The 27,076-nt window shown below is 32.6% G+C and overlaps 8 protein-coding genes and 2 non-coding genes across 12 annotated transcripts; 5 read left to right on the top strand and 5 right to left on the bottom strand.

The window, feature by feature from the left end:
* Positions 1 to 2,435: 2,435 nt before the first annotated feature.
* LOC148182250 (kappaPI-actitoxin-Avd3d-like) lies at positions 2,436 to 3,064 on the bottom strand. The gene is made up of 3 exons (XM_088045431.1): positions 2,921 to 3,064; positions 2,687 to 2,866; positions 2,436 to 2,616 (listed from the first exon to the last, which is right to left on the bottom strand). Exons 1-3 carry the CDS (start codon positions 2,997 to 2,999, stop codon positions 2,609 to 2,611), a joined length of 267 nt encoding a protein of 88 aa, XP_087901557.1. The 5' UTR covers positions 3,000 to 3,064; the 3' UTR covers positions 2,436 to 2,608.
* An 11,388-nt stretch (positions 3,065 to 14,452) lies between these two features.
* LOC148182249 (small nucleolar RNA U3) lies at positions 14,453 to 14,660 on the bottom strand. The gene has a single exon (XR_015771753.1). It is a non-coding gene; the product is annotated as a small nucleolar RNA U3 (small nucleolar RNA).
* Positions 14,661 to 14,943: 283 nt separating this feature from the next.
* Positions 14,944 to 15,015, top strand: TRNAD-GUC (transfer RNA aspartic acid (anticodon GUC)). Its single transcript has one exon. It is a non-coding gene; the product is annotated as a tRNA-Asp (tRNA).
* Dph3 (Diphthamide biosynthesis 3) lies at positions 14,950 to 15,584 on the top strand. Of its 2 annotated transcripts, none has more exons than XM_088031209.1 (3): positions 14,950 to 15,317; positions 15,363 to 15,446; positions 15,499 to 15,584. In XM_088031209.1, the coding sequence occupies exons 1-3, from the start codon at positions 15,210 to 15,212 to the stop codon at positions 15,514 to 15,516; spliced, it is 210 nt and encodes a 69-aa protein (XP_087887335.1). In that variant the 5' UTR covers positions 14,950 to 15,209; the 3' UTR covers positions 15,517 to 15,584. The 2 variants fall into 2 exon arrangements, with proteins under 2 accessions (XP_087887335.1, XP_087887328.1); XM_088031202.1 differs by having other exon boundaries at positions 15,049 to 15,317; positions 15,363 to 15,437; positions 15,486 to 15,576.
* Polr3G (RNA polymerase III subunit G) lies at positions 15,563 to 16,303 on the top strand. The gene is made up of 2 exons (XM_088031147.1): positions 15,563 to 15,730; positions 15,780 to 16,303. The coding sequence occupies exons 1-2, from the start codon at positions 15,563 to 15,565 to the stop codon at positions 16,242 to 16,244; spliced, it is 633 nt and encodes a 210-aa protein (XP_087887273.1). The 3' UTR covers positions 16,245 to 16,303.
* On the bottom strand, positions 16,276 to 19,417 carry LOC148182245 (XK-related protein 6-like). Its single transcript, XM_088031124.1, has 5 exons — positions 19,327 to 19,417; positions 19,107 to 19,268; positions 18,373 to 19,053; positions 18,165 to 18,320; positions 16,276 to 17,096 (listed from the first exon to the last, which is right to left on the bottom strand). The coding sequence occupies exons 3-5, from the start codon at positions 18,974 to 18,976 to the stop codon at positions 16,648 to 16,650; spliced, it is 1,209 nt and encodes a 402-aa protein (XP_087887250.1). The 5' UTR covers positions 18,977 to 19,053; positions 19,107 to 19,268; positions 19,327 to 19,417; the 3' UTR covers positions 16,276 to 16,647.
* A 5-nt stretch (positions 19,418 to 19,422) lies between these two features.
* On the top strand, positions 19,423 to 20,666 carry Syx16 (syntaxin 16). Its single transcript, XM_088031136.1, has 3 exons — positions 19,423 to 19,638; positions 19,687 to 19,990; positions 20,036 to 20,666. Exons 1-3 carry the CDS (start codon positions 19,558 to 19,560, stop codon positions 20,584 to 20,586), a joined length of 936 nt encoding a protein of 311 aa, XP_087887262.1. The 5' UTR covers positions 19,423 to 19,557; the 3' UTR covers positions 20,587 to 20,666.
* vih (ubiquitin conjugating enzyme vih) lies at positions 20,658 to 21,524 on the bottom strand. Its single transcript, XM_088031161.1, has 2 exons — positions 21,274 to 21,524; positions 20,658 to 21,222 (listed from the first exon to the last, which is right to left on the bottom strand). The coding sequence occupies exons 1-2, from the start codon at positions 21,375 to 21,377 to the stop codon at positions 20,802 to 20,804; spliced, it is 525 nt and encodes a 174-aa protein (XP_087887287.1). The 5' UTR covers positions 21,378 to 21,524; the 3' UTR covers positions 20,658 to 20,801.
* A 1-nt stretch (position 21,525) lies between these two features.
* On the top strand, positions 21,526 to 22,304 carry LOC148182242 (ubiquitin-conjugating enzyme E2 T-like). 2 transcript variants are annotated; one of them, XM_088031185.1, is made up of 2 exons: positions 21,526 to 21,619; positions 21,786 to 22,304. In XM_088031185.1, the coding sequence occupies exon 2, from the start codon at positions 21,803 to 21,805 to the stop codon at positions 22,256 to 22,258; it is 456 nt and encodes a 151-aa protein (XP_087887311.1). In that variant the 5' UTR covers positions 21,526 to 21,619; positions 21,786 to 21,802; the 3' UTR covers positions 22,259 to 22,304. The 2 variants fall into 2 exon arrangements, with proteins under 2 accessions (XP_087887311.1, XP_087887318.1); XM_088031192.1 differs by lacking the exon at positions 21,526 to 21,619 and adding an exon at positions 21,631 to 21,724.
* Positions 21,743 to 22,947, bottom strand: LOC148182241 (kxDL motif-containing protein CG10681). Its single transcript, XM_088031172.1, has 2 exons — positions 22,694 to 22,947; positions 21,743 to 22,643 (listed from the first exon to the last, which is right to left on the bottom strand). The coding sequence occupies exons 1-2, from the start codon at positions 22,837 to 22,839 to the stop codon at positions 22,295 to 22,297; spliced, it is 495 nt and encodes a 164-aa protein (XP_087887298.1). The 5' UTR covers positions 22,840 to 22,947; the 3' UTR covers positions 21,743 to 22,294.
* Between the last annotated feature and the right edge of the window lie 4,129 nt (positions 22,948 to 27,076).

Here is a 27,076-nt window from a genome sequence, read left to right as displayed (position 1 = left end):
CGATATATACAATGTATTAACTAACAAATAGACAAATTAATCAAATTCCATTTCACTGGAATCGTCGTCGTCATTTAAACTAATTATTAATTCTTGATGATGATTTTTTCTATAATTATCTTCAATCTTTATTACATGGGCAACACTGTTTTCCCAGCTAGAAACGCTGATTTTGTGCACTTCTCGATAAATTAAATCAATCGCTTCTTTGCTAAATTTGGGCGCTGTATTATTTCGCCGGATGTGTGCCTTCAACTCCGACCAAATAATAATTCCGACGTCGAACGTATTTTTTCCAGTAATTTTTGTAATACAACGGAACAAAATACTTAATATAATACTTATAATAACTTAAAACGTAACCGAAAATTATTACTCAAAAGATTCAAAATAACAAGACGACGAAAACGCGTTTTCTTATTAGAAAATCAATAGTATTTATAAAAATAACACTACTCCTAATTGCGAACCCCTAAGCAGTGTTTGAGTGACAACCCAGGCCTCAGAGCCGAAATTTATGGCCCCCCAACCGCACCGTTGTAAAAACCCTTAAAAGTCAAGTCATCTGAGCAGGTCAGCGCTACATTATCTTGGAGGCTGCTATACAAGAACTTTAAATTGACCAATCACAGCCCATAAATCGCTAGATAGTGTTGTTATTTTGTTGCTACGCTACCTGCAAAAATTTTTTCTTAAATTGCACGAAGATGAGCTGTGAATGGTCAACTTTAAATGTACTTGAATACTATAAATGCCTAAACATTATGCGATACGGCAATCAACTTAGGTTTTGATGGAGAATTTCACATTAAAAGGAAGTGCAAGCGTTCTGGGATACCCTGAATAGCTCTTTAATTGTAGGTGGGCGACACCTCAAAACATAGGGGGGAAAATGGGTTTATTAAAATGCAATTTTGAAAAAAATGTATTAAGAAAAGTTGTTGCAAATGATTTTCTTTCTATTTTAATTTTGTGCACTAATTTCCATAATACCTGTATATGTTACAACACTGCTCTCAGGTACAGTTTTATACCACTAAGTTGAGTAACGTTGTTACCATTTATAATAATTGTTTCTGCGGTTTCTCTGGTCATTCACACAGATTCAAACAATGATCTCAATATGGAAACCTGCGGTTAATTTTTTGGAACACCTCTTGATAATGGCATTTTTAATAAAGCACCAGCAACCATAATTATTAGTTCAGCGGAAGGTTGGATTTATTTTTTGCATGACAAATAAACTACCAATAACACTGCACAACAAAAAAGTTTTTTTTACCGACCTTTAGGAAAAATAGAGTAGGACCATTGATGAAACTGTGTCCGCTGAATTCAAAAATGGTATTGTTTTTCCCCTATCACCCTACATTTTTTTGATTTTAAAAAATTTTAGTTCAAAAATTTGTTGCTAATTCATGTTTGTCTATCCTTTGTTTAAAAAGGGCCATTATTGGTAAAATTATGTCTACTGAATTCAAATATGATATGAAATAGGTTTTGTTTTATTTAGCTCTCTTCACGTTTTTAACTATTTTTATTCAAAAATTTGTTAATTATGAATTAATTAATGTAGTTAAAAATTATGGCCTTTTGGATGAAATGCAGTATAAATGATAACTGCTAAATTTAAATGTGACACTGCTTTTGCTATTTCATCTATTTGTATTATTTTTTAACATTATTTAATAGAAATAGGTTAGTAGTACCTACTTTATCACATTCAACAATGACAATCAGTCATTAGTGTAACCTCAAAACGCCGAAGTTACAGACCTACCAATAAATTTCAAATTTTCTAGCTCGCGTATTAAAAGGCGTTTTTAACCTGCACATTATGATATTTCAGAAACTAGAGCATTTAACATACAAATAATTAGATGTAAAGCACCTTTTATCTTAGTATCAACATTAACAATTAATAACAAACCTTTTATTTTTTTATACACATTATAATTATGTAGATTATTTTTGCAAACATTGCAAAAATTAATGTTTTTATTTTCATTTTATTCTTATATCTACGCTTTTATTCCAAGAAGCCTTTCATAATTAATTAACTATTTGTTAAAATGGAATCACCTATTTTAGTTGAACTTTTTTATTTATCTAATTGCTAGATTTCGCAAATATGTAATAAACAATTTAGCAACTCGTGTAAGTATCCATTGTGTGGATTTATTGACCGTCATACATCGTTAATCTGTCCTTGTTATAACTTTTTAATTTTCAGAGCACAATTGAGAATTATTTCCACTTCAAAATTGTAAGATACCATCGCCCTCAAACAAATCTAATACAGTAAAATTTTAGTTGATTAATTTTGGTTTCTATGAGATTTTTTTTGTCAAAATGACAGGTCTAAAATCTTGTCATACTGGGATACAAAAATCAGTTAAAACAACCCATTTCTGACGTGGACATGGCTATAAACATTATAAAAAACATATCTATTTATTAAAACTTAATTTCTACAAACTTGATATCACAATAAAAAACTCCATTTATCATTACAAATACGAACACCATGAAAGACAAGTCATTGCAAATAATCCTGGATCTCCAAATAATACTGAATCACATATATTATCTTCTGTCAAACATGCATTCAAACTCCTGAAAAACACCAAATATTATAAAGTGCAATGGCTCTATTTTATATCTGTTTCAGAAGAACATCACTTACCAGAACAAACTTTCATGCAAGCTTCAAATGTCTCGAAATTATTTCCGTTTCCGGCACATCCCCCAAATTTAAATTCGCGACAGTTCTTCACAGCAGGATCGTATCTCCATCGAGGTAATAGAGCCCGACAATTACCACGAGCTTCTGGAAGTTTGCACATTACATCAGGATTTGGAGTTTCTGTAAAAAGAATAAAATATATCGATACATTCGATGAGATAGATACTAACTTACCATTAGGAGTTGGCATGCTGGTGACAATATTTAAAATTGTTACGAAGAAGAGGATAACAATGAACGTTCTTTGGTACATTTTTGTTGCGTTGTTGTATTCTTTCTATACGATTTCTCTGACAGTACTGACGTTTGCAGCGAGGAGTGCCGGTATTTAAAGAGACATGCATGTACGTCACACGTGAACAGGTGAAATCACAAAATTTGTGACGGTGGTCATTAGCGCCGCAAACAAATTACTAATAAGTTGTTAAAGAAAGACGATAACTGTGTCAGAAAATTAACCGGCAATTAGAGAAATTTGTAAAAGCTGAGAAATCGACAATTTTGGTTGATTTATTTCATGTTAGCACATGTGGTGATAAAAAAATCATGACTGCCAAAAGCAAAAAAATCGGGTCATCTTAAGTTACAGAACTACCAGAAAAATATTCTTGAGATCAGTTTTTGTGAAAACAGAACCAGAATTAATTAAAATAGAGTATAAAATTAGATTTATCAATGTTCTGTATTTAACATTTTTTGTTGTTTTGATGCAGGCCCTGCATAAATCCCCGCCTATGATGATGGCATAATCCACCCAATGCAAGTTCTAGAATGCCGGTTCAGGGGATTTCTGGGCTGGGGATACCAAAACCAAGTGGGTCACACTTATTTTGTTATTACTAATAGTGAGAATTATGCAATACCTGAATTAACAAAGATGAATAAATAATGAAGAAATTTCGTTAAAAGGTTGATGAACTTCCAGTCAGACTAGACATTTAATTGATCATTTATTTTATCAACAATCACACTTTAACGTTCCAAGAATCTTGTTTCATTCTTTCTCCAGAAACGAGTTTTTCTTCTTAAAACTAATTTTGTTGACAATTAGCGGGCTGTGCTACAAAGCAGTGCAAATGTGTCAAATTAGCTAAACATAAATAAATCTCTAATGACGTTGTCGCTTCTATGTAAATTATTAAAGTCAGGTAATGGAAAGGCACATCTCAAAGAAAATGACACTTCTCTAATTTGCAGTTTGATGACTTTGACCTCCCGAGTTTGATGCAACAAGTATTTAAGTCTTAGCAAAACTAAGTTTCTGGGTTTTGGTTTCTTTCTGGATAATGATGCAGAACTTTTGTGTTTGTTTTTTAATGAATTAGCAATATTTACTATTAAATACTATAAACCTTGACCTCTTGGTGGTGATGATGGCATGTCTTATACAATATCCTGTTGAAGACATAAATTAAAACACACACTTTTCACAGTTGATGGCACACAATAAACATCGTAAATTTAAAAACAATAAATTGACAAATAGTGATACTTTTATTCTGTTTAATAACGCCAAGAAATACCATCGTAATGAAAAATGTAAAGACAACTTGTTCTTTTACACACTATAACAAAACTTAAATGTTCATATAAACACTAGCATTGCAGGTTTAACCCGCCATCTCGACATGTCGCTGTTTTGAATTTGATTTCAATTTCATATTTGAATTTAAAACAAAAATGTTTCTCTAAACCTCATTTTTCCTGCAAAGAATTTTTTGTAAATGCGTAATTTAAAATTCGGTCGTTTAGCAGAACAAGTTATACAATACTGACTTTTTTTTTAAACTCCTGCAATTTTTGAGCATGTCAAACAAGAACTGTCACATTTATCAGATTGTCACCAAATTGTAGGAGTATCAGCAATAAACTTCTTTTCGTTATTTTCAGTGCAAATTGGCAGGTATTTTATTATTTCTTAGAAACTTAATGTTTTCCATCATTATAGTTTATGATTATTAACAAACTTGACATTTACCCATTAATGAAAATTAGCATTTTTATTGTACCTAATGGATAATTGAAAAGCTGGAGATGTTTTTTTACGCGCTGAGAAATGCATAGCTATATTTGAAAAGTTATTTTTCAAAACTCAATAAATATAATTTTGAGTGACATTGGGTTTGATGTGAAATTGGGATTATTTCGGGTAAATCTAACAATGTGTATTTTTTATTCAGTGAAAAACCTCTTGCTTAAACATTGTGTTTCTCTCTTAAGCCAAAATAGTTCAAGTAAATTTGAAGAAAATTGAACATTATCGTTTTTTCTAATCCTCTGTCAAAATTTATGAAATGGATTTATTGAGTTTTGAAAATTAACTCCTCATTTTATCTTTTAGAAGTTGCAGAATAAAAAACATTGAGAAATTTTTCAAAAACTTAAAACTTTTTTTTGCTTGTTTGCATTTTCTTAAAAAAATCAATACAAATGGAGTATTCCATGCCAAATCGACTTTTTTCGATTTGGCGCAAAATTTTTCATCTTTTTCACCCTATGACAAACAGATCTCAGAATTTTTCAAATTTTTTTACCACATCTAAAAATTTTTGAAAAAAAAACCTTCCAATAAGTATCTATCTAGTATCAGTAACCGATGAAGATATCATCAATTTTACGAAGATTTCATCTGGAGCGAAAAAATTATCTAGATTAATACGAAAACGTCTTCAAATTTGATGCTTAATTTTTGTCTATGATTTTCTATCTGTACCTTTTAGAAACGCGAGTTTTATTTCAAATCTAAACTTTGGTGGACAATCAACTTTTTACAGAATCTTCGAAAGCTATTTTTTTTTCTAAAAATCACACCATCTTCTTTGTCATAACTTTTAAATGATAAGTGGTTAAGCCGCGTTAAAAAGTAGAGATCTCAACCTTTATAATAATGCATTATAATAAAATTAATGTACCCATTTAAAAGTTCTACACAAAAAAGTTTTAAAAATCGTTCATTTTTCTAAATTTTCATCAGTTTTTCTCAAATATCTTGGCAAAAACTAACTTTCTCGGCAACTTCTACAGTTCGTAGGGAAGCTTATTTAATTACCTTTTTAATGATCTATTATAAAGTTTTATGATTTTGCAAAAAGTGAACAGAATTTACAAAATAAAACTTCTTCGTCAAGTACAATTGCGTCCAAAAATAATGCACCATGGTATGAATATAATATGCACCCAACAATACATTTTACCCCTAGAACTTTTGGGTTGGTCTGCTTGAGATCTGAGCGGTCAGTTTTTGTACAAGGGTGCGTCAGACAACCAAATTTTATTTACAACTCACTTGAAAACTCATGCCGATTGAGTCGACTACACAACATGATTTGAAGACCATTGAAAGAAATTTTGAATCAATGTTTGTATTTTTAAGCAAAATGACCTCATTTCCACTATAAGTTGATTGCGATTAAATTAATCACGCATTTAATTAAGTTTGATTGCTGACATGGATGGATGATGGATCAAATATTAATTTTAATTGAAGATGTAATTTTTAAATTCTAATTTATTTCTTAAAATTCATTTTTTTCACATAATTCACTTTCATTGCTAAAAAAGTAAATTTTAGAACAATTGATTTTTAATTCTGATCAATAGTTAGTAACTAAGTATAGGCGGGTTTAATGCAATAATTGAAATTAAATTAATTAAATTACTTATATCATTTTAACATAATGTTAAATATTTCGTTTCATTCTAAATTGTTAGAGTAACAGTATCACTTTAGCAGGAAATTGTGTAAAGGCACATTTAACAATCCTAGTGCTGTTAAAAATTTGGCAACAATACTAGTGTTGGTAATTTTGCTAAACTGTTTACATGGTTTACTGATTATGGCCAACTAGCATTTATAATTTTTGAAGCGTCAATTTATACAATTTTCTCGAGTTTTAGTTTTTCAGATGTAAAAACCCCAATAACGTTATTTGGTTTCGTAAAAATCTTTGATCAAAATTAAGGATTTAATTTTGTTTCGGTAAACGGGGTGTAAAGTCCGTTTTTTTATTAAAAAACCACCAACACCGCACTCTCCCACCACTTTACAACCGGCAACATCGTCGATGGTGACTTTTTGGTCATAAAATCAAATAGGTTAGCTGCCTAATTGACAATTTGATTACACAAAACGGCCTTCCAGGCTGTGCCGAGTCTATTAAATCCTGATTTGCAATCCAACAGGCTGTAAAAGAAACACGTTTTTAACGGAAACACTGCCTAATTTTCAGAAATGCCAAAAAATTGACAAATATTTTCTCACCAAAAATCTCCCTAGGCAACGTTGTCGGGTGTAATGCAGGGGAAAATTGCGGTGTTGGTGGTGTTTTTTTTTAAAAAAAAAACGGACTTTATATTTTTTTTTAATTATTTGTCTAGCTATAAAATATAGTTTTTTTAACTTTGCCATAAAAATACATATAAAATACAGGTACCTCTTAACCTCCTGATCTGATGGAATAAAATGAGCTTCGAATTTAGGACCATAAGGTACATAATTAATTCTACTTTAAAAATGATTTTCCACTACTCTAGTACAAATTTAGTTCAAAATTCGTCAACTAGTGTTTTTAATCTACAATTATTTTAAAGATAAACAGGTAGACCTAGTAGAGAATTCAAATTCCAATCATGCTTCTGCGCATTTTCATTCAATGATTTCAATTATTAGCACCATCTGAATTTAAATTGAGAGTTTAAACAATGTGAGAAATGCCAATTTATGATTATTCACTACCTGAAAGTACTGAATGTTGTATGTAGGTATAATATACATGCAAGTGAAAATATGATAGTTGTACTGGTCTTCTCATAGTAAAAACGTTTTATAAAAATATTTGAAAAATCGAGAAAAAATAGGTCTCTATTGTTAGAATGCTAGAATACAGGGTCTATCAGAACTAGCGGACCAAAATGAAACCATGTATTCACAATCTTCTGGGAATAATTGGAAAAATGTTTAAAAAAATCCATCTTTAATAGTGATCAGAAAATGAACAATTTAAACTAACCAATCGTGTTGCTGATGTTAAGTTACCTGAAAATTAGCTTTTCCTGCTTTATTTGTAACTATGGATGCATCTTAAATATTTTTGCATTGTTGTTACACTGACGTAATTTTTTAGGTGACGTCTTCTCATAAAAATTGACAAGTTTATTTTAAGACCAACAAAATGAAATAATAAACTCAAACTTTAAAATTAACAGAATCCGAAAAACAGATTAGTAAATGAATACAGAAATAACAAAAATGAATGAATTAGCGGTATAAATTTGAAAAAATAGGTAAATAGTTTTTAAAGTAAATGTTCAAAATTTCTTCCTTCCACTTGAATGCACAGAGCAGCTCTTCTCAGTAGACTTGCCCTAGCATTACTGACCATTTCAGCTGTTATTGAAGCAAATGCTTCTTGAATGCGGTTTCTTAACACGTTAATATTTTCAGGCATATTTCGGTACACCAAATTCTTGACGTGTCCCCAAAGGAAAAAATCTAAGGGCGTAAGGTCTGGCGACCTGGGGGGCCAACGTCTTGGGCCTCCGCGGCCTATCCATGCATTAGGACATCTAACATCTAAATGGTTCCTAGTTACATTTGCAAAATGTGCTGGGCATCCATCATGTTGGAACCAAATATTGTTAATGTCAACATTTCTTAATCTTTGTAGAGGAATATTGTCTAGCGGCATGTCCAAATCATCAACTAAAAAATTTGTATAAATTTGGCCTTTGAGTCTGGCGGGAAATTCGTACGGGCCAACCTGAAAGAATGTGATGTTTTATAATTGCGTATAACTTGTTCTCAAAACAATTTACTATGGCGTTCCCAAAAATTCCAGCCTAAAGATTGACAGAAAATCTTTGCTGGGGATTACTTTGCCTGAAGAAGTGCGGATTATCTCGCCCCCAAACATGAAAATTTCTTTGATTGAAAAATCCATCTTTTTGAAAGCAAGATTCGTCTGTAAACAATATGCTTTTGACGAAGTTCTCATTTGCTTCATGTTCCCGCAGAAGCCAAGTACAAAACTCCACTCTTAGAGGATAATCTTCCGGCGTAAGACATTGCACTTTAGTATAATGAAATGGGTGCATTCGTTCGTCTTTAAGAATACGTTGAACAGAAGAGGTGGACATTTCAAGATTTCTGGCCACAATACTAATGCTCGTTTCAGGTTCCTCTTCAAAAATCTCAATAACCGCTTCCTCGTTGTCCACGGTTCTCGCAGTCTTGGGGCACCCCCAACCTCCCTTCTGCATACTTTTAAATTACCAGATTCTCTTCCTCTCTGTACTAATTTTAAAATAACATTTCGGCTAGGCTGTTCCCTATTTGGAAAACGAAGTGCGTATTGCTGGATAGTAGCTGTTGCACTGCGATTACACTCTCCATACAACAAGACCATATCAAAATATTCTTCCGGGGTAAACATAATTAATTATTAAATACAATGAGACCACAAATCAACGTTTGGAATGACTGTCTAATTGTCAGAAATACTTTGTTATGACATAACAGTCAATTATTTTTTGCAACAATTAAATAGGTTTCTATGGTAAAAAATATATGTTTTAAGGTAATTTTACATCTACAACACGATTGGTCAATTAAAACCGTTCTTATTTTAAAAGCCAACAAGAATGGATTTTTTTAAACAATTTTCTCTTTATCTGCAGAAGATCATTTATCCATGGGATGATTTTGGTCCGCCAGTTCTGATAGACCCTGTATAATTCGCATTTCTAATTCTATTTTTTTTAAGCATTTTAGTGCTTAGCATGTTATTGAAATTGTGAATTTAAGAGGTGTAGAGTAATATTTGGCGAAATTTCATCCGCACATCTAGACAATAAATTTTATAGACCAAGGAAGACACGTTAAACTCATAGACAATTGTTTCCTAGCCTTCGAACAAGAACACTCTTCACTTATTCATAAACGATTACGAGCCACTGAAAAATTTACAGGGAATTCCCACCAACGAATTCTCTCCCGTAAATATTGACAAAGAAAACATAAATCTTTGGAAATCACTTATTGATGGGAATTTTTCTATTGATTCTATGCATCTAACCTTGGGTCTTTTAGAAATACACAATAAACATTACTAATCTAATGACCTGACCGGTGTAAACAATACTACTACCTGCATACAAATGTCATGAAAAAATCACATCTCTTCATTCGTGCGTCATGATTATAAAATGACGTATGAACGAAAGGGAAACTCTGGACTTTGAAGACTTTCTACAGGATCGTGCTCATCACCATATGATCGTAGGTCAGTGCTTTTCCATTGAAATTGATAATGAGTGAAAGTGGTGTAATAAAGTAACATACTATTAACAAATTATAAATGTCGATGGTTAGTTCGATCAGCTTAGTAACAAGAGATTTAGTCTATAGAATACATTAACACCAGCATTATTGAAATCAATTTTAATAACCACAGTCGCACTCCAGTCAGTGTTCTAAAAGGAAAATTTTTGATAAAAGTATTCTTGACAATAACGTAGAACGAAAGCCGAAATACAATTATTTTTCAATTAGCACACAAACCCAGTTAAGTTGGTTGGACACAATCCGATTACAAGACCTTTTTTTCTTTTATACGAATTAAATCAGTTCCATCCCTCATTCAAGACGACAAATTAAAAACGAATCGGGCCAAGGCATTTTTACTGGGCTTAATAAACTGGAAATGTTCAAAATCGTACTTTGTTAAGAATTTCTATTTGCAGGTATTACGGCAACCAGTAATACAGTAGGCGGCTGAATACAAATGATCGGCGTCAAATTAAAACATAATTAGTTAGTGGAGTGAATTGTAGGGGGTTATATGGTAGTTCTGACCATCACTTTGCGGTGCGGAGAATTGTTACTTTGTTCGATGCTAAAGATGGTGATTGACAGATGGGGTTACGTTTCGCGCTCCTACCCCCTTCGAAGACTGTCGTAATTAATCTTGTTTAGGCAATCGATTTTAAACAAAACTGTTTCTGGGGCGTTTATCACTTCTCTTCGTATCGGAGAGATAAACGAAAGACTTGTTGGCGCTGAAAATTTTAACACCACAGACCACAATTCAAAAATAGATCTAATAAAAATACGTTACCCAAATGATGACTTGATGAGTTGAATTATAAATTTAAAAGACTCATGTAAGTTTTGCATATTTTAGAATATTTTGATACTACTTCAAAAATGTTAAACACCAAATGAATTGTTGTAAATTCGTTGATTATATTTTTTTAATTTACATCATTTAAACTATTCTATTTTCGACTAACTAGACATACAAATTTCAACCAAATTCCTAAAGAAATAATGATCTTTTCGATTTTCTTACCTCGTTGTACAGTTGTATATTAAAAACGAGTTTATAAAAGACGTGTTACAAAACGAGTTTTTATGCTGTTAATCCAGTTTCTTTACAAAATGTTCTGACTTTTGCTATGGTAATGAAGCTATTAACGCACCCGATGCGGAAACTGTCTGTTAACGCACTCAAAACGTATGCGGAAATAGCTCTGTTATACAACAACAAATTAAGAAAACGTTTTTATCTCAAATGCTCAAAGTATTTCACAAGCTAAATACTATTGAGATATTTTTAACTGTCAAACTGCCGATTGCGGTCTGAGGGCAGTGAACAAATTACCGTCCCCCCATAACTTTCAAACTATTCAATTTCCAAAAATACTACATACTGCCCAATTATTTTACAGCTGATATTTCAGAAATCTGCAAATTCATTTCCAGTGTTGACGCGATTAGGTAGATTCAATATTAATCACCCGATATACATTTAAATGATAACAAATTATATAAATTTAATTTAAATTGTAGCTACCACTTAATACACTTTGCATCAGTCACTCATTATCGTTAAATTTCACGTTTCATACAGAAATATTTTTGAAATTAATTCCTCCAACACAACAGCATATTTATCTAGATTAGTTTATGTGTGTACTTAACATCCAAAATCAATAATCATTTAAATATTACAAGGCACACATTTAATATTTACAGAAACTTTTAAAACGGATAATTTTGTTCGTGCAGTTGCGTATAAAGTCAATATCGAATTTCAATTAATAAAGCACCAAATGATGATGCATTCTGGAAACTAGTTGGTTATATTTTAACAGAACGTTTGACTTTTGGCCTGTTCTAAACATAAAATCAACGGCTGAAATTAAACATGATTAACGAGCGGCTGACTTGTCAAAATCAGATGCGCCCCCATCCTACGTCCGACCAATGCCTCGATAATAAAAGCGAAGGCATTCCATTTCAACTCGAAAAATGAAACCTAAAAACCTAAAAACTTCATCAGTTGACTTAACAAATTACAGAAAAATCTGTAGTTCGACCTCTTTGTTTCTTCGCCAAAACTATCGTGGGATGATTATTGTTTGTAATCGAGGCATCCATGAAAATTAATCCGTATGTCTATCGGCAATTCATACTAGCAGTCCGACATTGAACTTTGGCAACCGAAACTGTGAAAATAGGTAAATCTAGCGACAAAAGACACAGAATGGAAGAACACCTTCAACGTTGATTTGCTATTTGCCCACTTTTGGCATTGCAGTTGACAACCATGACAGCTGTCAGTACGAATCAAAGACATATCGACAAATTAATTTGCAAGGTTGACTCGATTATAGACAATATTGATCACACCATATATACTAGATTTCAGTTCTTAGCGAGGTCCAAAGGTCGAACCTGGACTGAAATTTGGGACTGTACCCAAAAACTGTGTCGAGGAATGTACTTTATAGGGACATTTTTAAACACCAAAAGTTGCCGACATGTATGACACAGCATTTTGACAGGAACGTCATAATTGTAAACATTGATGAGACATTTACATTTCGCGTTGGAATAATATCAAAAACTGTTGAATTCTTCCGAAAATATGAAGTTATTGTCTTACAAATTGAGATGGTTTTTAAATAAGTGGTTTCTTTGTTGGTTATTAACAGTGAAGTAATAAAATCTCGCTGACTCTTTGAAACAGGAATGCTTACTCAATTAAAGGATTGAAGAATTTTGATATATTTTGATATAATCTTGCCCCAAATTGCCTTTGTATAAGTTAGGGGCACTTCTTTGTACTGGACGTAACCTATCATTGCGAAGTCTTCAATATCAGCTCACGCATCGGTCCAGTTAAAGAAATGGCCGGTATCTTACTTTTTAGTGTTTTAATACATACTTTCAACTTACAGTGCACTTTTTAAGAGCCAGAAAAATTTAAAAATTTAAGTTTGTAGGTTAGTGTAAACAAATGTGTTTTGACAAATTGACGTATGACACGATATCCCCCTCTTCTTCAAAACATCCCAATTAGTACCAACTTTCAAGCATTTTACTAACATAATACAATATACTGGTCACCCATGTATACTAGTTGACATTAAAATGGGGGCCTCGCTATGAATTGAAAAGAAGTATATAAGCCCCGAGTTTGTTTTATTTTAAAATAAATCTAAATCGGACAATACGCATATAAATATAAAAAAAATTAATAATATAGAGTGATTCTTATTAATATTAATCATAGACGGCTTTGCAAATTTTGACGTTAGGGCGTAGTGCAATTCGCTACTAGTTGAATGTGTTACACATAAGCGTAGAATTGACAGGGGTTAGGGTGCGTGTATTAATTAATTATTTTTCGGCAATATTGAACAATGAACGACTTGTTCTTGTTATGCACCAGTAATGCGAACTGAAATGATGCAAATCTAGTCTAACCAAAGCACATTTTGGACATCTAAAATCAATTTCTTTTACCGCGAAATATTACCACATGATACGCCATTGGGCTTCAACTTCGCTGTCACTGATCTGTCATCTGTCAAATCAGGTGTTATAGATGTATAATCAGATGTTATATATGGTATAAGTGTTATAGATGTGCGGATTGTGGTTGTTACAAGATACATAATAGTAGATTTTGTTATACAGCAATAAAGTGGTACTTTTTGTTGAGCAATTAAATTGCAGTAGCAAAGCGAAACGTAGCACAACCACAAAATAACAAATAACAAATACTACTTTTTCTCCAAACGTTAAATTCAGTTCCATGACCGCCAATGAGTGAACGCAAATTGAATTATAAACATGGATGGCTAACCAAGTACTTGTCATTGATGACATTTATTAGTGTGAAAAATATCGGTTTCAAAGAGTTTCAAAGTTAAGATCGAGCAAGTGCAGTGCAAAATGTAAAAGTCTCAAATAGTACCCCTCACACAAAGTACTTTTTCTGCCTAGGCAGTAAAAGTGTTTCTATGTCAACGAGCGCCTTTCATTACTTATAACAAAATTGCCTATTTTACTGTCTAAAAACGATTAAAAAATAATGACTTTTTGTGAAATTTGGAGAAAAACACTTTTTATGAGCTTGTCTGAGTCTCATTGTTATGCTTGGTGACAAATAACAAAATAACGTTCACCGGTGCAAAGCACGCAGTTTTTTTCTAACTTGAGCAAAATCGTATGGTGTAAGAAAACACATGTCTAAAAGATGTCAACGCACCCCTTGATTAATAGTATTAATAAGAATTACCCTGTACAATAACATACAAGAATTGATTGATTCACAGTTAAATAAAGTACAGTTAAAATCAACATTAATTTTTAATAATGATGATGAATGCTTATGTTTTGTTTATTTAAAAAGTGCAGCCACTCAGACCACTCCAAGTCCACACTTGCACTCGAGAGTGCAAGACGCGATCATCGATGACTTGCAAATGCAAAATGCACTACGCAAATCTGCCTCACGCTCAGAACTCGGAGTCGTCTCTCCTCATCGTGGTTGCGTCAACTCCAAATTTGAGTTTGGAGTATGTGAAGATATACTACAGAAATGATCCTGTGAAGTATGATCTTGATTCTACAAGCGTCTCGAGTTGTCTATATTCACGTCTCGGACGATAAGTGTTCGTCAGTAACACCGCAAGAGTCATCTACCAAGAGATGTCTAAACTATACACTTGAATATGCTGGATTAATGGCAATTGGTCTTTTTTTTTGTTTTGTGCATTAAAAAATTGATTGTTTAGTACAGATGAAGATTTTATTGATATATAAATAATAATCTAATATCTAAAGTATATTAAATTTGTTGGGAATTGAACTATTTGTACCGGATAGATCAAAATTTTATCAACAATCCTCGGTAGTATAGTGGTAAGTATCCCCGCCTGTCACGCGGGAGACCGGGGTTCGATTCCCCGCCGGGGAGGATTTTTTTTTCGTTGTAAATGATTAGTTTTTATTTTTTATTATTTTAATTTTATCACAAATACCTTTTCCGTTTTCATTCATTTTTGATCAGTTTAAATTAAAATATTTCACATCGAAATAAAAATGAAATGTCAACGTCAAACATAACCTAACTCCCCACGTGAAATGTGAAATTTTGAAGATTCACACGTTATGAGTGTGTTTCACGACGAAGTAGAAATCGAAGATTTCGAGTACGACGAAGAAGAAGAAATTTATTATTACCCATGTCCTTGCGGCGATAGATTCCAGATATCAAAAGTAAACCTAACATAACCTCATTTCAAAGTCTAATGAAAATTTCAGGACGAACTGTTAGCTGGTGAAGAAATTGCAACTTGTCCCAGTTGTTCCTTAATAGTTAAAGTAATTTACGATCAGGTAAATGAAGTAAGCAGATTATTAAATTGTGTTAACTTAATATTGTAGGAAACCTTTGCAGAGGAACAGAATGAAGTAAAGAAAATCACTGAGGATTTAAAGAAACTAGAAGTCGCAAAATAGCAATGGGTGGACGTGGGCGAGGAGGTCGTGGTGGTCGTGGTGGTATTTCTAAGTCATTCAATAAAGAACAACTAAATGCTTTGGGAGTCAGTAATGAACTCCTGCCAGGTCCAGTTACTCAACCACCGCCTTTGTATCCTGCATTGGATCGCAAGCCCGTGGCTTTGACTGTAAGCCTTCATTTTTATACCTTCAAGTACCATAAACCATCTCTTTTAGCCGTCTGTGGAAACTGATTATCTTTTAATTTTAAAACAAGATTTAATAGATCACATGCAACTATCCCCCTCATACTTAAAAATGCCTTTTGATAAAAACAAACAACCTGAGCAAGAAATAGATAAATTAGTCGCCCAACTCCCAAGTGTTAAGGAAAAATACGACTGGACCCTCTTTCCTTCAGAACTCCGACCAAAAATCTTAGCTCATCGTCTAAATAAAGCAAAATCAAATAAAAATGTTGATGTTCAACACAGACTCAATCAACTTGAGAAACTAGAAGCGAGTGATAATGATAAAGTCGTTAAGGAAGAAGACGAAGACGTGGACGAAGAGGAAGAAATCATTGAAGAAGAACATGATGAAGAAATGGATGATGGTACTGATTATGCCAACAACTATTTTGATAATGGTGAAGGCTATGAAGACGAAGACGATAATTTGGACGATGGACCTATTTATTAGATTTTATGTAAATAATGATAAATAAAAAACGTTTTTGTAAATAAATTATTATAAATTAAGGCACTGGTTTTACAAAAAAAGTATAGTACAATTCTGAGACGTCATGGAGGCACATTTTTTGTTTCTAATGTCTTTAAAAATCTCAAGATGAACTGTAGAGTATTGCACTGACAACCAATGAACAAACTGTTAAAAATATTCCAAACAAAACTTTGGACAACCCTAACTAACTACAAAACGCCACACATCAGATCTACAATAATTATGAACGAGTATAATAATAAATTAATCATCACATTGTTAATTAATACACTAAAAAATCAAAACGCTAATCAGTACGCTTTCTAGAGATCAATCACAAATCTACTCAGCCATTTCAAATTAAACTAAAATTAAACTAACATTAACTAGGTAGTACAGCTTGTGTCCTATGATACCCTGTACTTGGATGGAAGACTTTGTAATATAATAACATAAATATTAACCCGGCGAAAAATGGGATCACATTTAAGTAAACAATAGGTTTGTAGTAAATCTGCTCTTGTAACGTCGGATCTGCATTACAATACCAAACAACGTTAGCTATCGTATTTTCGATAAATAGCACTGCATAGAAAAACAGGTACTTTAGAAATGTCGGTCCTTCCACTAAAGTGACGGGTGTGAAGATGTAAACTGTTCCAAAAATCGAGTAAAAAAACATATCATAAATTTTGTTATGTTTGCAAAAGTTGTTTTTTTGAATTGTACACGAAAGCCACAACGTCATGACAAACCAATGGAGCAGAATTACGAGGATTGTTGGCACCAGATGTTTTGAGGCGATCACACTAATGCACAAGATCCTGGACACTAAAAAAGAGGTAAATACAGTATAAATAACTAATGCAAATGTTTACTTGAATGGTAATAAATTCATAGATTGGTTGTGATAAGAATTCAGTTATACAAAATTTTTATTTTGACGACGTCACAGGAATGTTGTGACGTGGTGGAAAATTACGAAAATGAAATTCGGTCAATAAATGTGGGAAGTTTCTTTTTTTAAAAGCATTTTAATGGATGGAATATTAGTATAAAATTATAAATTTGCAAATATTAGTTGATTTTTAAATTTAAATGTAAAAAAGTGTCACGTTAATTAGCGAGCATTTTAAAATTAGTTAAGTCCCTCGCAAACTTAGGTCCGTGTGGGTTGAAAAACTGATCAATATATCCAATAAGATAAAGAAGACCCAACCTATCCAGAAACAATTGTGACTGGATGTAGCATGAAATCAAAACACTCAAAATTGAGCCCTGTAACTTGCTAACATGAATCCAAACCTGTACTATTTATGTTCTTTTTAAATCCTTATCTATTGGTTAATATTTACAATGATTACTGTCATGTAAGTTTAATGAAAAATTGAACCGACACATTTCAAGTATTTAAGCATTGGTATAACATTTTTAAAAAGGATTCATGAAGTATTTACTTTGATCATAATAGTAACACTTATTAATAACTTAATCAAATACAAAATAGCATTATGAACAAATAGTTTACACGAATAAAATCAACCACAAACAATTTGCAAAAACTCATTAATTTATGCATTTTAATCTCAATTTTAATTCATGATCACTTATACCCACATTTCAATTCTCATCAGCGGAATATTGAGATATAGATTAATTTTTTGTGCTACTATCTGTATGAAAAAATGATAATCTAAGAATTTTATAAACTAAAATAAAATTGATAGGCGCACTGTAATAAAAAAAGTGACAATTTATTGATTGATGAGATTTTATGACCGAATGATACACTTATCAGGGGGACTTATAAAGTGGCTTAAACGCCGCGAATAATTCTTTTATCGGGAAACAATTTGTACGCACATTTTTATATAACTAAAAATAATGAAATATACGAACCTGTGACTAGAAAATGCCACATAAAATGAACCAAAGTACCAGGCCAAGAAATGTTATTTTTGTTTTTGAGCGATACACGTAGTAATCTTTGATATGAGGCCATAGACCAGGCCATACTAACAAAAGAACTTCCAATAGAAAGTAACTGATGAACCACTGAAAATATAAAAAAATGTAAACTAAAATCACTTTGGATTATCAGACTTACAAGTAAAAGTATCACTCTGATTCAAACTATTTTTATCATTGCTATTTGTACTGAAAATAATAGCCAACTGAAGAATCTGTTGTGGAGCGGCTTCAAGAAAACATTCCAATACCCTCAACAAAGCAACATCTGAGTCTTCTTTTACCATCAATTCATAATATTTCCTTTGATTCTCTTGGTCTTTGTTCTTTTCAGCTTTCTTTGATTTGATTGCATATTGTAAAGCATCAAAGTATCTCAAAACTGGCGCCAATTGGAAAATCAAGACTGCAAAGCAGCATAACCTCCTTTTGGTGAACTTGTCTGTCAAGGTAGCACTTCTATCACTGTTCTCAGTATCCAACATGTACATTCTAATGCTAAAGACTGTGTTGATGAAGGCTGGTATCAAAATGAAGGCCAATGTGGTGAAAAAATATGCATATTGTTCATGATCGTAATATCTGTATGCTATGTTACAATCAAACAGGACGTCCACGATGTGGCTTATTATAGAGATGATAAATCCAGCTATATCCCAGTTGGTCACACGGTCTACAGAAGGTAGACGATCCACAACGTCAGCAGTTGGAGAGAACATCTTCGTTTGATAAATTACTGTCATTATTCACTATTATATGAGTTGTCTTGGAGGAATTCAACATGACACTGGCGTTGGGGGTCCTATTTGGTTCTGCAAAACTAACATTGACATAGGTTATCATTGTAAAAATATTGCTTTGTTTATACTGTACCAAAAGTTCGTAGAAATTTACACTTCATTCTTAACTACTGATCTATGAATCATCAGGCCTTCGATCCATAGCTGGATGCCTCCAAGACTAGTTAAATAAAATTAAAAAATCAAACGTCAAAATTCTCTCACTACTAGGGATTTTACTACAAACGTAACGCCACTAAAACCAGGACACGATCAACTCTTTTGCAATGTTAAATAAATTATAAGTTTATTACCGTCTTATATCACTATGATCTTTATCATCAATGCAATACTTGTTGCGATTACACGAAGCTACCTTTCATTATAAAAACGAAGTAGGTAAACATAACCTAAAAGTACCCGAAATCCGACAGACTCTGACAGCTGTGTTTGACAGATGTGATAAGTTTTCACCATGTCCAAACAACTAATTTTTTGGTTGTGATCTCTTATTTTGAGAATATTTTGCTGAAAGCGGTTTCTACATGGCTTCGAGAAGTTTAACTGACGTGTTTTTGTTGATGCGGAACAATGCTGTTCGCAGTCGTCACATCTATCCAGACCAGGTTAGTATGTTTCTTGCTTTGCAGTAAAATAATGCGAGCTTTATTTAGGATAATTCCGAACGAATGCACTTGGTGTCTCTCAACGATGTCGAAGAAGGTTTAGGTGATAGAAATGAAAATCGTATGCCTCCAATATGGATAGACTATCTTGAAAAGGCCCAAATGATCTTGCCAAAGCTGAAAGTGAAGATTAACGAATTGAAAATGTTACATTCCAGACATTTACATAGGCCTACTTTTGATGAGAGTTCTGCTGATGAAGTTGCTATAGAAAACTGTACCCATGAAATTACCAGAATGTTCAATGAAACACATAGGCTAGTGCAAATTATTAAGAGTCATTCCTCTGAAGGTAGCAAGCTCAATTATTTGAACAATGTATAACGATTGTTTTTAGGACCTATGAAAGAACAAAGGCTGACCATCAATGTTTATCATTCTCTAGCAAGTGCTTTGCAGGAATTATCCACCTTGTTTAGATCAACACAAAGTAATTATTTGCGACAAATCCAGTCGCGTGAAGACCGCTCCAAAATCTACTTTGACAACCAATTAGAAGATGAAGATCTGTACAACAGAGAAGTTGACGACATTGACAATTATTTCATAAATTCAAAGCAGATGAGTCAGCAGCAGCTATTGTTATTAGAAGAAGAAAACACAAAGTTTGCCCAAGAACGAGAACAAGAAGTCAATGCGATTGTCAAGTCTATTGTTGATTTAAATGAAATTTTTAAAGATTTAAGTCAAATGGTGGCAGATCAAGGCACAGTATTGGACAGAATTGATTATAATGTGGAGCAGACACAAATACAGGTGTATGAAGGGTTCAAACAATTACAAAAAGCTGATGCATATCAGCGAAAAAATCGAAAAATGTGTGCTATACTTGTGTTGGCTGTTACAACTATAATTTTATTCTTTGTTTTAATTATTGTAAAATCCTAGTCATAACCACGTAATTTTTATATAATTTATCAATGCTAAGCCAAATATTTATTTATGTAAATAAAGACACATTTAACATGGCAATTTTTTTATTGATATAACACATGAAAATATGAAAAAATTATACAGTAACACAAAACATGTTTATGCAGTCTATAATACATGATGACGCCTTACAAAACAAAAATTTCGCTAATATTGAGATCAAAGGTGACTTAAACTTCCTTGTATGTCTCTAAAACAAGCTTCTTGTATTCTTCCTTTTTCTTCCACTTATCTGCAGCGGTAGTATTCAAAGGACTGCTAGTATTGGGTTCGCCTAACAGGGCTTGAATTGATAATAAAATCGTCCTAACATCATACAAAGCTGACCACTTTTCCTTTAAAATATCTAAGCAGATGTTCCCACTAGTGTCTACATTAGGGTGGAAACATGGCGTGATAAATTTGACTACAGGGGCGGTGTACGGATACGAATTCGGAAACTGTAAACTCAGTTTGAACTTCAAATTTTCATAAACTGTATCCTTGGGCCCGATAATTGTGCCCACCCACTTGAAGAGGTTGTCGCCTTCAGGAAAAGCAGAAATGCTCTTGTCTTCAGACATCATTAAAGTCATGAGTTCTTTGTGCAATCTAAGATTAGAGATAACGTCGGTTTAACGAAAATTCGTGTTTTTTTCTTACCTTTTTGTAACTGCATGGTTATCATTTGACACATTCTTTGAGCTCTCCGCTTGCTTGACATTTTCTGGAAGTTGTTCAGCAAAAGGGTTAAAATTTTGGGCCATTTTCACGAGTTCCACGAACAAGTTATCTTAAATCTACTTTTAATTGATTTGTTGAAAATTCGTTACAATGCAGATGGATGCCAAACGTCAAATCACGTTCAAATTTACCAATCACGAAACACTGACAAAACAGACACAAAAGTCACTAGAAAAAAGAGGGGAAAAACAAAACACCCTAATGACTTTCAATTTTTCATAAGGTTTGGATGCAATTATACAAAAAGTGAGAGGATTCTACTCAGGTTAGTTGTAAGTTTATTAAGGCTATCGCCCGTGCGTTAAATTAACGAGTTTACAAATGAGGAAAAGCCTTATATTATATAAAATAAAACTAAAGTAAAAGTGAGGTTAGATAGACGCGTCAAAATTTTCAAATTTGTTTATTTTTGAACTTTATTTTATTTTCAGATTAAACACTATAGAAAATGCAACATCAGCGATTATCCCGCGAACTGGCGAAAATAGCAAACGCTCCTCCTGCTGGCATCAGTGTTTCAGCTAAAGATGACAAACTAAATGTTCTAGAAGCCCAAATTGTGGGCCCAGAGAACAGTCCATACAAAAATGGAGTGTTCAAACTACAAATCTTAATCTCTGAAAAATACCCATTTACTCCACCCACACTTAAATTTGTCACAAAAGTGTACCATCCCAATATTGACGATAATGGAAGAATTTGTTTAGATTTGACCAAACTCCCGCCAAAAGGTTGTTGGAGGCCTACAATAGGTCTAGAAGGTTTACTCATAGCAGTGAGAATGCTGTTAGAAAACCCAAATCCTGATGATCCTCTTATGGTTGACATTGCTGAAGAATACAAAAATCTACACTCAGAATTTGTGAAAAATGCCCAAATGTACACAGACAAATATGCTTTTTAGGTTTGTAACATATCTATTGATTTTAATAAAACTTAATTATTGAGAGGCTCTCCTTTCTACTTCAACATTCTCACTGGCGGAGTTTTTCAAATGAAGGCTTCTGCGGTTGTCTTTTTTATTGGTAGCAGTTTCATTTAAGTCATCATCTTCTTCACACTCCTCAGCAAGGCTACTTCGAACAGCTTCAGAAAATGCGTCAGGGTAATGTGTAGACAACTTTGTTTTAATGGCACGAATTTTCTTAAAAATATAATCCAAATCCTTCTTCATTTCTACCAACAACTGCGTATGTTTTTTAAATTCAGGTCCAATAGTTTTTAAACGATTTGCACTTAGTGCGTTACAGTTGGTCAACATTTCATTGGTTTTCTCAAATCTTTGCAACCTAAAGCAAAAATTGTATTAATGTATGATAGTTGAAATCGATTTGATTACATTTGTTTTTGGGCTCTGATCATTGTTTCAACATCTTGTTGGTCAACAATTCCTGCCAAGCCTTGAATGAAAACTTCAGGGGCTGTGTAATTTTGGAAACATTCAATGCTGAAGTCACTTTCTGGAGTCCCCTTACTGTCATCCATTGTGGACAATGAAGAATTTTAGTAAGGTTTAGGAAAACTCATTTTTTCACGATGAGGTTATGTTGTTGACGTTTCTATCTTTGTTTGACATGACGTCATCAATTGAAATGAAAGAAGAACAGGGTCGGACTTACAGGGTCTAGCCAAAGAATAAAGAACTTTGATCCAGCAACACTCCCAAAATTGTCTTTAATTTTAAAGATAAATATTCAAAATCTGCCAATTCTCTATAAAACAATCTTACAAAAATTTAAAAAGTTGTCCCTCTGAATTTTGGTTTTGTTTCTGATAAACTACGCATACCTGATTTAGAAAATACCAACTATTTCATTACGACATCGATTTTTAACAACAGAACATTACTTTACTTTTTTCCTGTCTTACCAATTTTGTGGTAAAGTGCAGCTCATTGCGATCAGTTTACTCTCCTGTGTAAATTTTTAAAAATTCTTGGGTGTAAATCAGGCTTTCAATTCTTTAGGGAGAAAATTAGGGGAAAATTGAATTAAAGCGATTTTTGAGAGTAACACGTTGTCAAAGTGGCCAACTTAACTTTTTAATGGGTGGACCGATAGTAATGAGCTGTGGTATAAAAGAGCTTTGTTATAATTTAAGTCATACGGAATTGTCAAATTATGATTTATTTTAATGAAAATATAAAATAAAATACAAAAAACTCAATTTTTCTCCAAACGTCACAAAATGTTTCTATTTTTTAGTCGTTTTAAGACAGTAAAGTAGGCAATTTTGTTACAAGTAATGAAAAGCGTTTGTTGACATGGAAACACGTTTGCTGCCAAGGCAGAAAAAGTACTTTTTGTGACGGTTACTATTTGAGACTTACATGTATGGCACTTCCACGATCTTAACTTTGAAACTCTTTGAAACCAATATTTTTTACAACGTCAACTACATGCATAGCCAACCATGATTATAGTTCAATTTGCGTTCACTCATTGTCGGTCGTGGAATTGAATTTAACGTTTGGAGAAAAAGTAGTATTTGTTATTTGGACGAAAAGTGGCTTTGCTGCAATTTAATTCCTCGACAAAAAGTACCACGTTTCTGTTCTACATGTGTGTCCATAGTTACCAATTTTCAAATTCTGTTCAGCTTCGAGATTAGCTACCGTTTTTTCGTCTTAACTTGATTATTTTTGAGCTAAAAAATTTTTGTTTCAAAATTTTGGTTCAGAATTGTTGCCCTTTCTCTCTGGGGCGCGAGTTCTAGGCCATCCTTTTTTAACTTACTAATAAATTGCACAATTATTCTAAATATTAAATTAACCATTTCATCAATGGGTTACATTTGAATACCTATTCCTACTAAAAACAACTTATAAACTGGACGATAAAGGATTATAAATAATTTATTATTAATGTCAAGGTTGTCCAAAGCCCACAGAAAATTAACGCAATTAAAAATTTCAAGTTACTTAAAATTATTCAAATCACTGTATATCTTTTTGTGTTATTCTTTTTTTTATAAGCTAGAATTGAACCAATGATATGCTAAGAATTTAATATAAAGAAGGATCATATTTTCTGCATTTTTCGACTTCATTGTGCAGCCTAGAATATTCCTCAGCTTCTAGTCAATTTATATCGTGTGATCAATATTGTTTGTAATCAAGTCAGCCTTGCAAATTAATTTGTCGATGTGTCTTTGATAGATTCGTACTGACAGCTGTCAAATGGTTGTCAACTGCAATGCCAAAAGTACGCAAATAGCGAATCAACGTTGAAGGTGTTCTTCCATTCTGTGTCTAACACCTTCCAGAATTTCTTTCGATCCCCTTTTGCAGCTAGATTTACCTATTTTCACAGTTTCGGTTGCCAAAGTTCAATTTCAGATCGCTAGTATAAATTGTCGATAGACATACGGATTAATTTTCATGGATGACTCGATTACAAACAATAATGATCACACGATAGTATGCAAGCATTAAAACTAACTATTCACAGCGCTTCATCGTGCAATTTAAGGAAAAATATTCGCATATACTATAATATAGTTTGTACGGTGAGAGATTGAATGACAAAAAAGTCACTAAATCTACGCGATAAAAAGTGTACCAAACGCGCGAAATTTAAAATAACAAAATAACCCCAGTTACTGACAACCCTGTCAACCCATTTCGCGTAGGAATTTAGTGTTTTTAGTGTATTTTGTAGCATAATTTGCTTCCAACCTATATGTCAACTGTCGAAATATCCCAATCTCTCACCGGATAAACTACAACATAGCAACAGAATGCTATCTATCGATTTATGGTCTGTGATTGGCCAACTTAAAGTGCTTATAGCTCTAAAACTGTAAGGGCCTGAACATTGTGCAATACGAAAATCAACTTAGATTTTGATGAACAATTTCCCGCTAAAGGAAGTGTGAGTGTTCTGAGATACCTACCTCTAGAATAAATGTAGAATGAACGTGAAAAGAAATTAATAATTTTTGAAAAATATACTTTTCTACTGTTTTAAAAGTCCTAAAAAATAGAAAAATTGAAGTAAAAATCGTTTTAATATTTTTACAAAAATTAAATAACTCGTCATTTTCTTTGGTCCTCATAGATCGAGACTTCTAATAACTTCTAATAGAGGTTATGTAAGACAAACGTGCGTTCTAATCTGTAACAACAAACATTTCAAAACCACTATTATATACTTACCATTTGGAGATCAGAGAAAGAGTATTATTATGTTGCAAAAACTTTAAGCGAAAAGTGTGAGAAAATTATTCAATACAAATGTTCACTTATTTAATGGGAAATACTTTCCATATTTGTTGTTTTTGTTTATAGTTTTTCAGTGATATTTACCGTTAATTGAAGAAATTTATATAATCAGACAATCAGATTTAGAAACTATTAATTTAAGTTGTTATTATTTATTACTATTCCCACTTTACTTACATAACGCACAATATTCGTTTAATGGAAAAGGAAATGTCGATAATATCGTAATACAGTAGAAGCTCGATAATGTGAACACAAAAAAACAAGGACTGTTCATAATATCGAAAATGTTCACCCTATCGAGAGTGTCTTTTTTGTAGTAGAAAAAATTTAAACACGAAAAATAAACCATTTATTGTGTAAATCGTCGTCTAAGCGGCAACATGCTCAATTTCAATTGTGAAAATATGTTATTACTACTTTTTCTCAAATGTTTTTTTTGCGAAAATCTTACTGGTGGGGATTATCTTTTGTATTACTGACTAGGTCCAATCTTAAGCTAAAACTTGATACCAAATAATAATTGAAAAAAGTTACTGACACTGGCAAAAAAACAGTTTTTGTAAAAATTGGGATTGCGCATGTAGCCGCTTAGATGACAAAATATTCGCGGTTACATTTATTAAAGTTTTACAAATTTACAAAGAACGACGTTATTTTTGGCTGAACTTTTTTTTTATTTATAATAGTTAAAACAGTCTTTTCGTGCATAAACTGTAGGCTTAAAATATGGTTCACTTCTATTTGATTTTGTTGGGCCCACTTCAATGCAATATTTAAATTTTCCTCATGTTCACTTAAGCGAGTGCTTTCACTGTTTATACGGCGTTCAATATAAAAATTGCCAAGTTCACACTATCGCATCGTTCATATGACAGCAAGTTCATGTTATCGAGCTTCTACTGTAATTTAAACAAAAATGTACCTAATTCTTTATCAAAAAAGTCCATTTTAAATCTCAAATAAATTATAAATCTGAATTTTGAGGTGAAATTTAGCACATTCAGTTAAAATTTGATTTTCAATTTGAACGAATTTTCTTATAAACAACACTGGTTTCCGGCCAGTTTTGTGCGAATTAGTGGTGACATGTAATAGATTTGTGTTTTTTTTTATATTACATTAAGAAGTCTGCAATGAAAAGAAAAAAATGTATGTTTAAACAAATTTTTCATTGTTCCCACTAAACAAACAAAAAAAGTAAACCTTGTCTCTAATTTGAATCCAAATATGAAAATGTAGTTCTTTAAAATAGTGTTACCTTACAATGAACATGTCGTCTTTATGAAGTTCTATTGTCAACAAACTTAAAGTAAATAAATACAACACACTGAATACATATACAGATGTCCGGAAAGTCGCGCACCACCGTGATACTGTATTATCGGACAATGCCATAGATCACCGGAAAAATGTTAAAAAAAATCCATGTCTTCAATTTTTCGAGATATGATGGATTGAAAAGTAAAAGTTTAATGCCAAAATTAACAATTTCTGTGC

Source organism: Gnatocerus cornutus, chromosome 1 (genome assembly GCF_029298725.1).
Source record: "Gnatocerus cornutus isolate USDA-ARS CGAHR chromosome 1, icGnaCorn1.1, whole genome shotgun sequence".
Lineage (NCBI taxonomy): Eukaryota > Metazoa > Arthropoda > Insecta > Coleoptera > Tenebrionidae > Gnatocerus > Gnatocerus cornutus.
Note: the sequence above shows the minus strand (reverse complement) of the source record. Positions and strands in the feature narration are given on the sequence as shown.

Coding starts and splice junctions, on each gene's coding strand:
- Polr3G (XM_088031147.1), top strand. CDS start 15,563: ATGGGTGGACGTGGGCGAGGAGGTCGTGGTGGTCGTGGTGGTATTTCT. Junction 15,731..15,779: donor GCAAGCCCGTGGCTTTGACT/GTAAGCCTTCAT, acceptor CATCTCTTTTAG/CCGTCTGTGGAAACTGATTA.
- Syx16 (XM_088031136.1), top strand. CDS start 19,558: ATGGCTTCGAGAAGTTTAACTGACGTGTTTTTGTTGATGCGGAACAAT. Junction 19,639..19,686: donor GTCACATCTATCCAGACCAG/GTTAGTATGTTT, acceptor AGCTTTATTTAG/GATAATTCCGAACGAATGCA. Junction 19,991..20,035: donor TAAGAGTCATTCCTCTGAAG/GTAGCAAGCTCA, acceptor GATTGTTTTTAG/GACCTATGAAAGAACAAAGG.
- vih (XM_088031161.1), bottom strand. CDS start 21,377: ATGGCCCAAAATTTTAACCCTTTTGCTGAACAACTTCCAGAAAATGTC. Junction 21,223..21,273: donor AACCATGCAGTTACAAAAAG/GTAAGAAAAAAA, acceptor CTCTAATCTTAG/ATTGCACAAAGAACTCATGA.
- LOC148182250 (XM_088045431.1), bottom strand. CDS start 2,999: ATGTACCAAAGAACGTTCATTGTTATCCTCTTCTTCGTAACAATTTTA. Junction 2,867..2,920: donor CAGCATGCCAACTCCTAATG/GTAAGTTAGTAT, acceptor TTCTTTTTACAG/AAACTCCAAATCCTGATGTA.
- LOC148182241 (XM_088031172.1), bottom strand. CDS start 22,839: ATGGATGACAGTAAGGGGACTCCAGAAAGTGACTTCAGCATTGAATGT. Junction 22,644..22,693: donor ATCAGAGCCCAAAAACAAAT/GTAATCAAATCG, acceptor TTTTTGCTTTAG/GTTGCAAAGATTTGAGAAAA.
- LOC148182242 (XM_088031185.1), top strand. CDS start 21,803: ATGCAACATCAGCGATTATCCCGCGAACTGGCGAAAATAGCAAACGCT.
- LOC148182245 (XM_088031124.1), bottom strand. CDS start 18,976: ATGACAGTAATTTATCAAACGAAGATGTTCTCTCCAACTGCTGACGTT. Junction 18,321..18,372: donor TCAGAGTGATACTTTTACTT/GTAAGTCTGATA, acceptor TTATATTTTCAG/TGGTTCATCAGTTACTTTCT. Junction 17,097..18,164: donor GTGGCATTTTCTAGTCACAG/GTTCGTATATTT, acceptor CCTCTTTTTTAG/TGTCCAGGATCTTGTGCATT.
- Dph3 (XM_088031202.1), top strand. CDS start 15,210: ATGAGTGTGTTTCACGACGAAGTAGAAATCGAAGATTTCGAGTACGAC. Junction 15,318..15,362: donor ATAGATTCCAGATATCAAAA/GTAAACCTAACA, acceptor TGAAAATTTCAG/GACGAACTGTTAGCTGGTGA. Junction 15,438..15,485: donor TTAAAGTAATTTACGATCAG/GTAAATGAAGTA, acceptor TTAATATTGTAG/GAAACCTTTGCAGAGGAACA.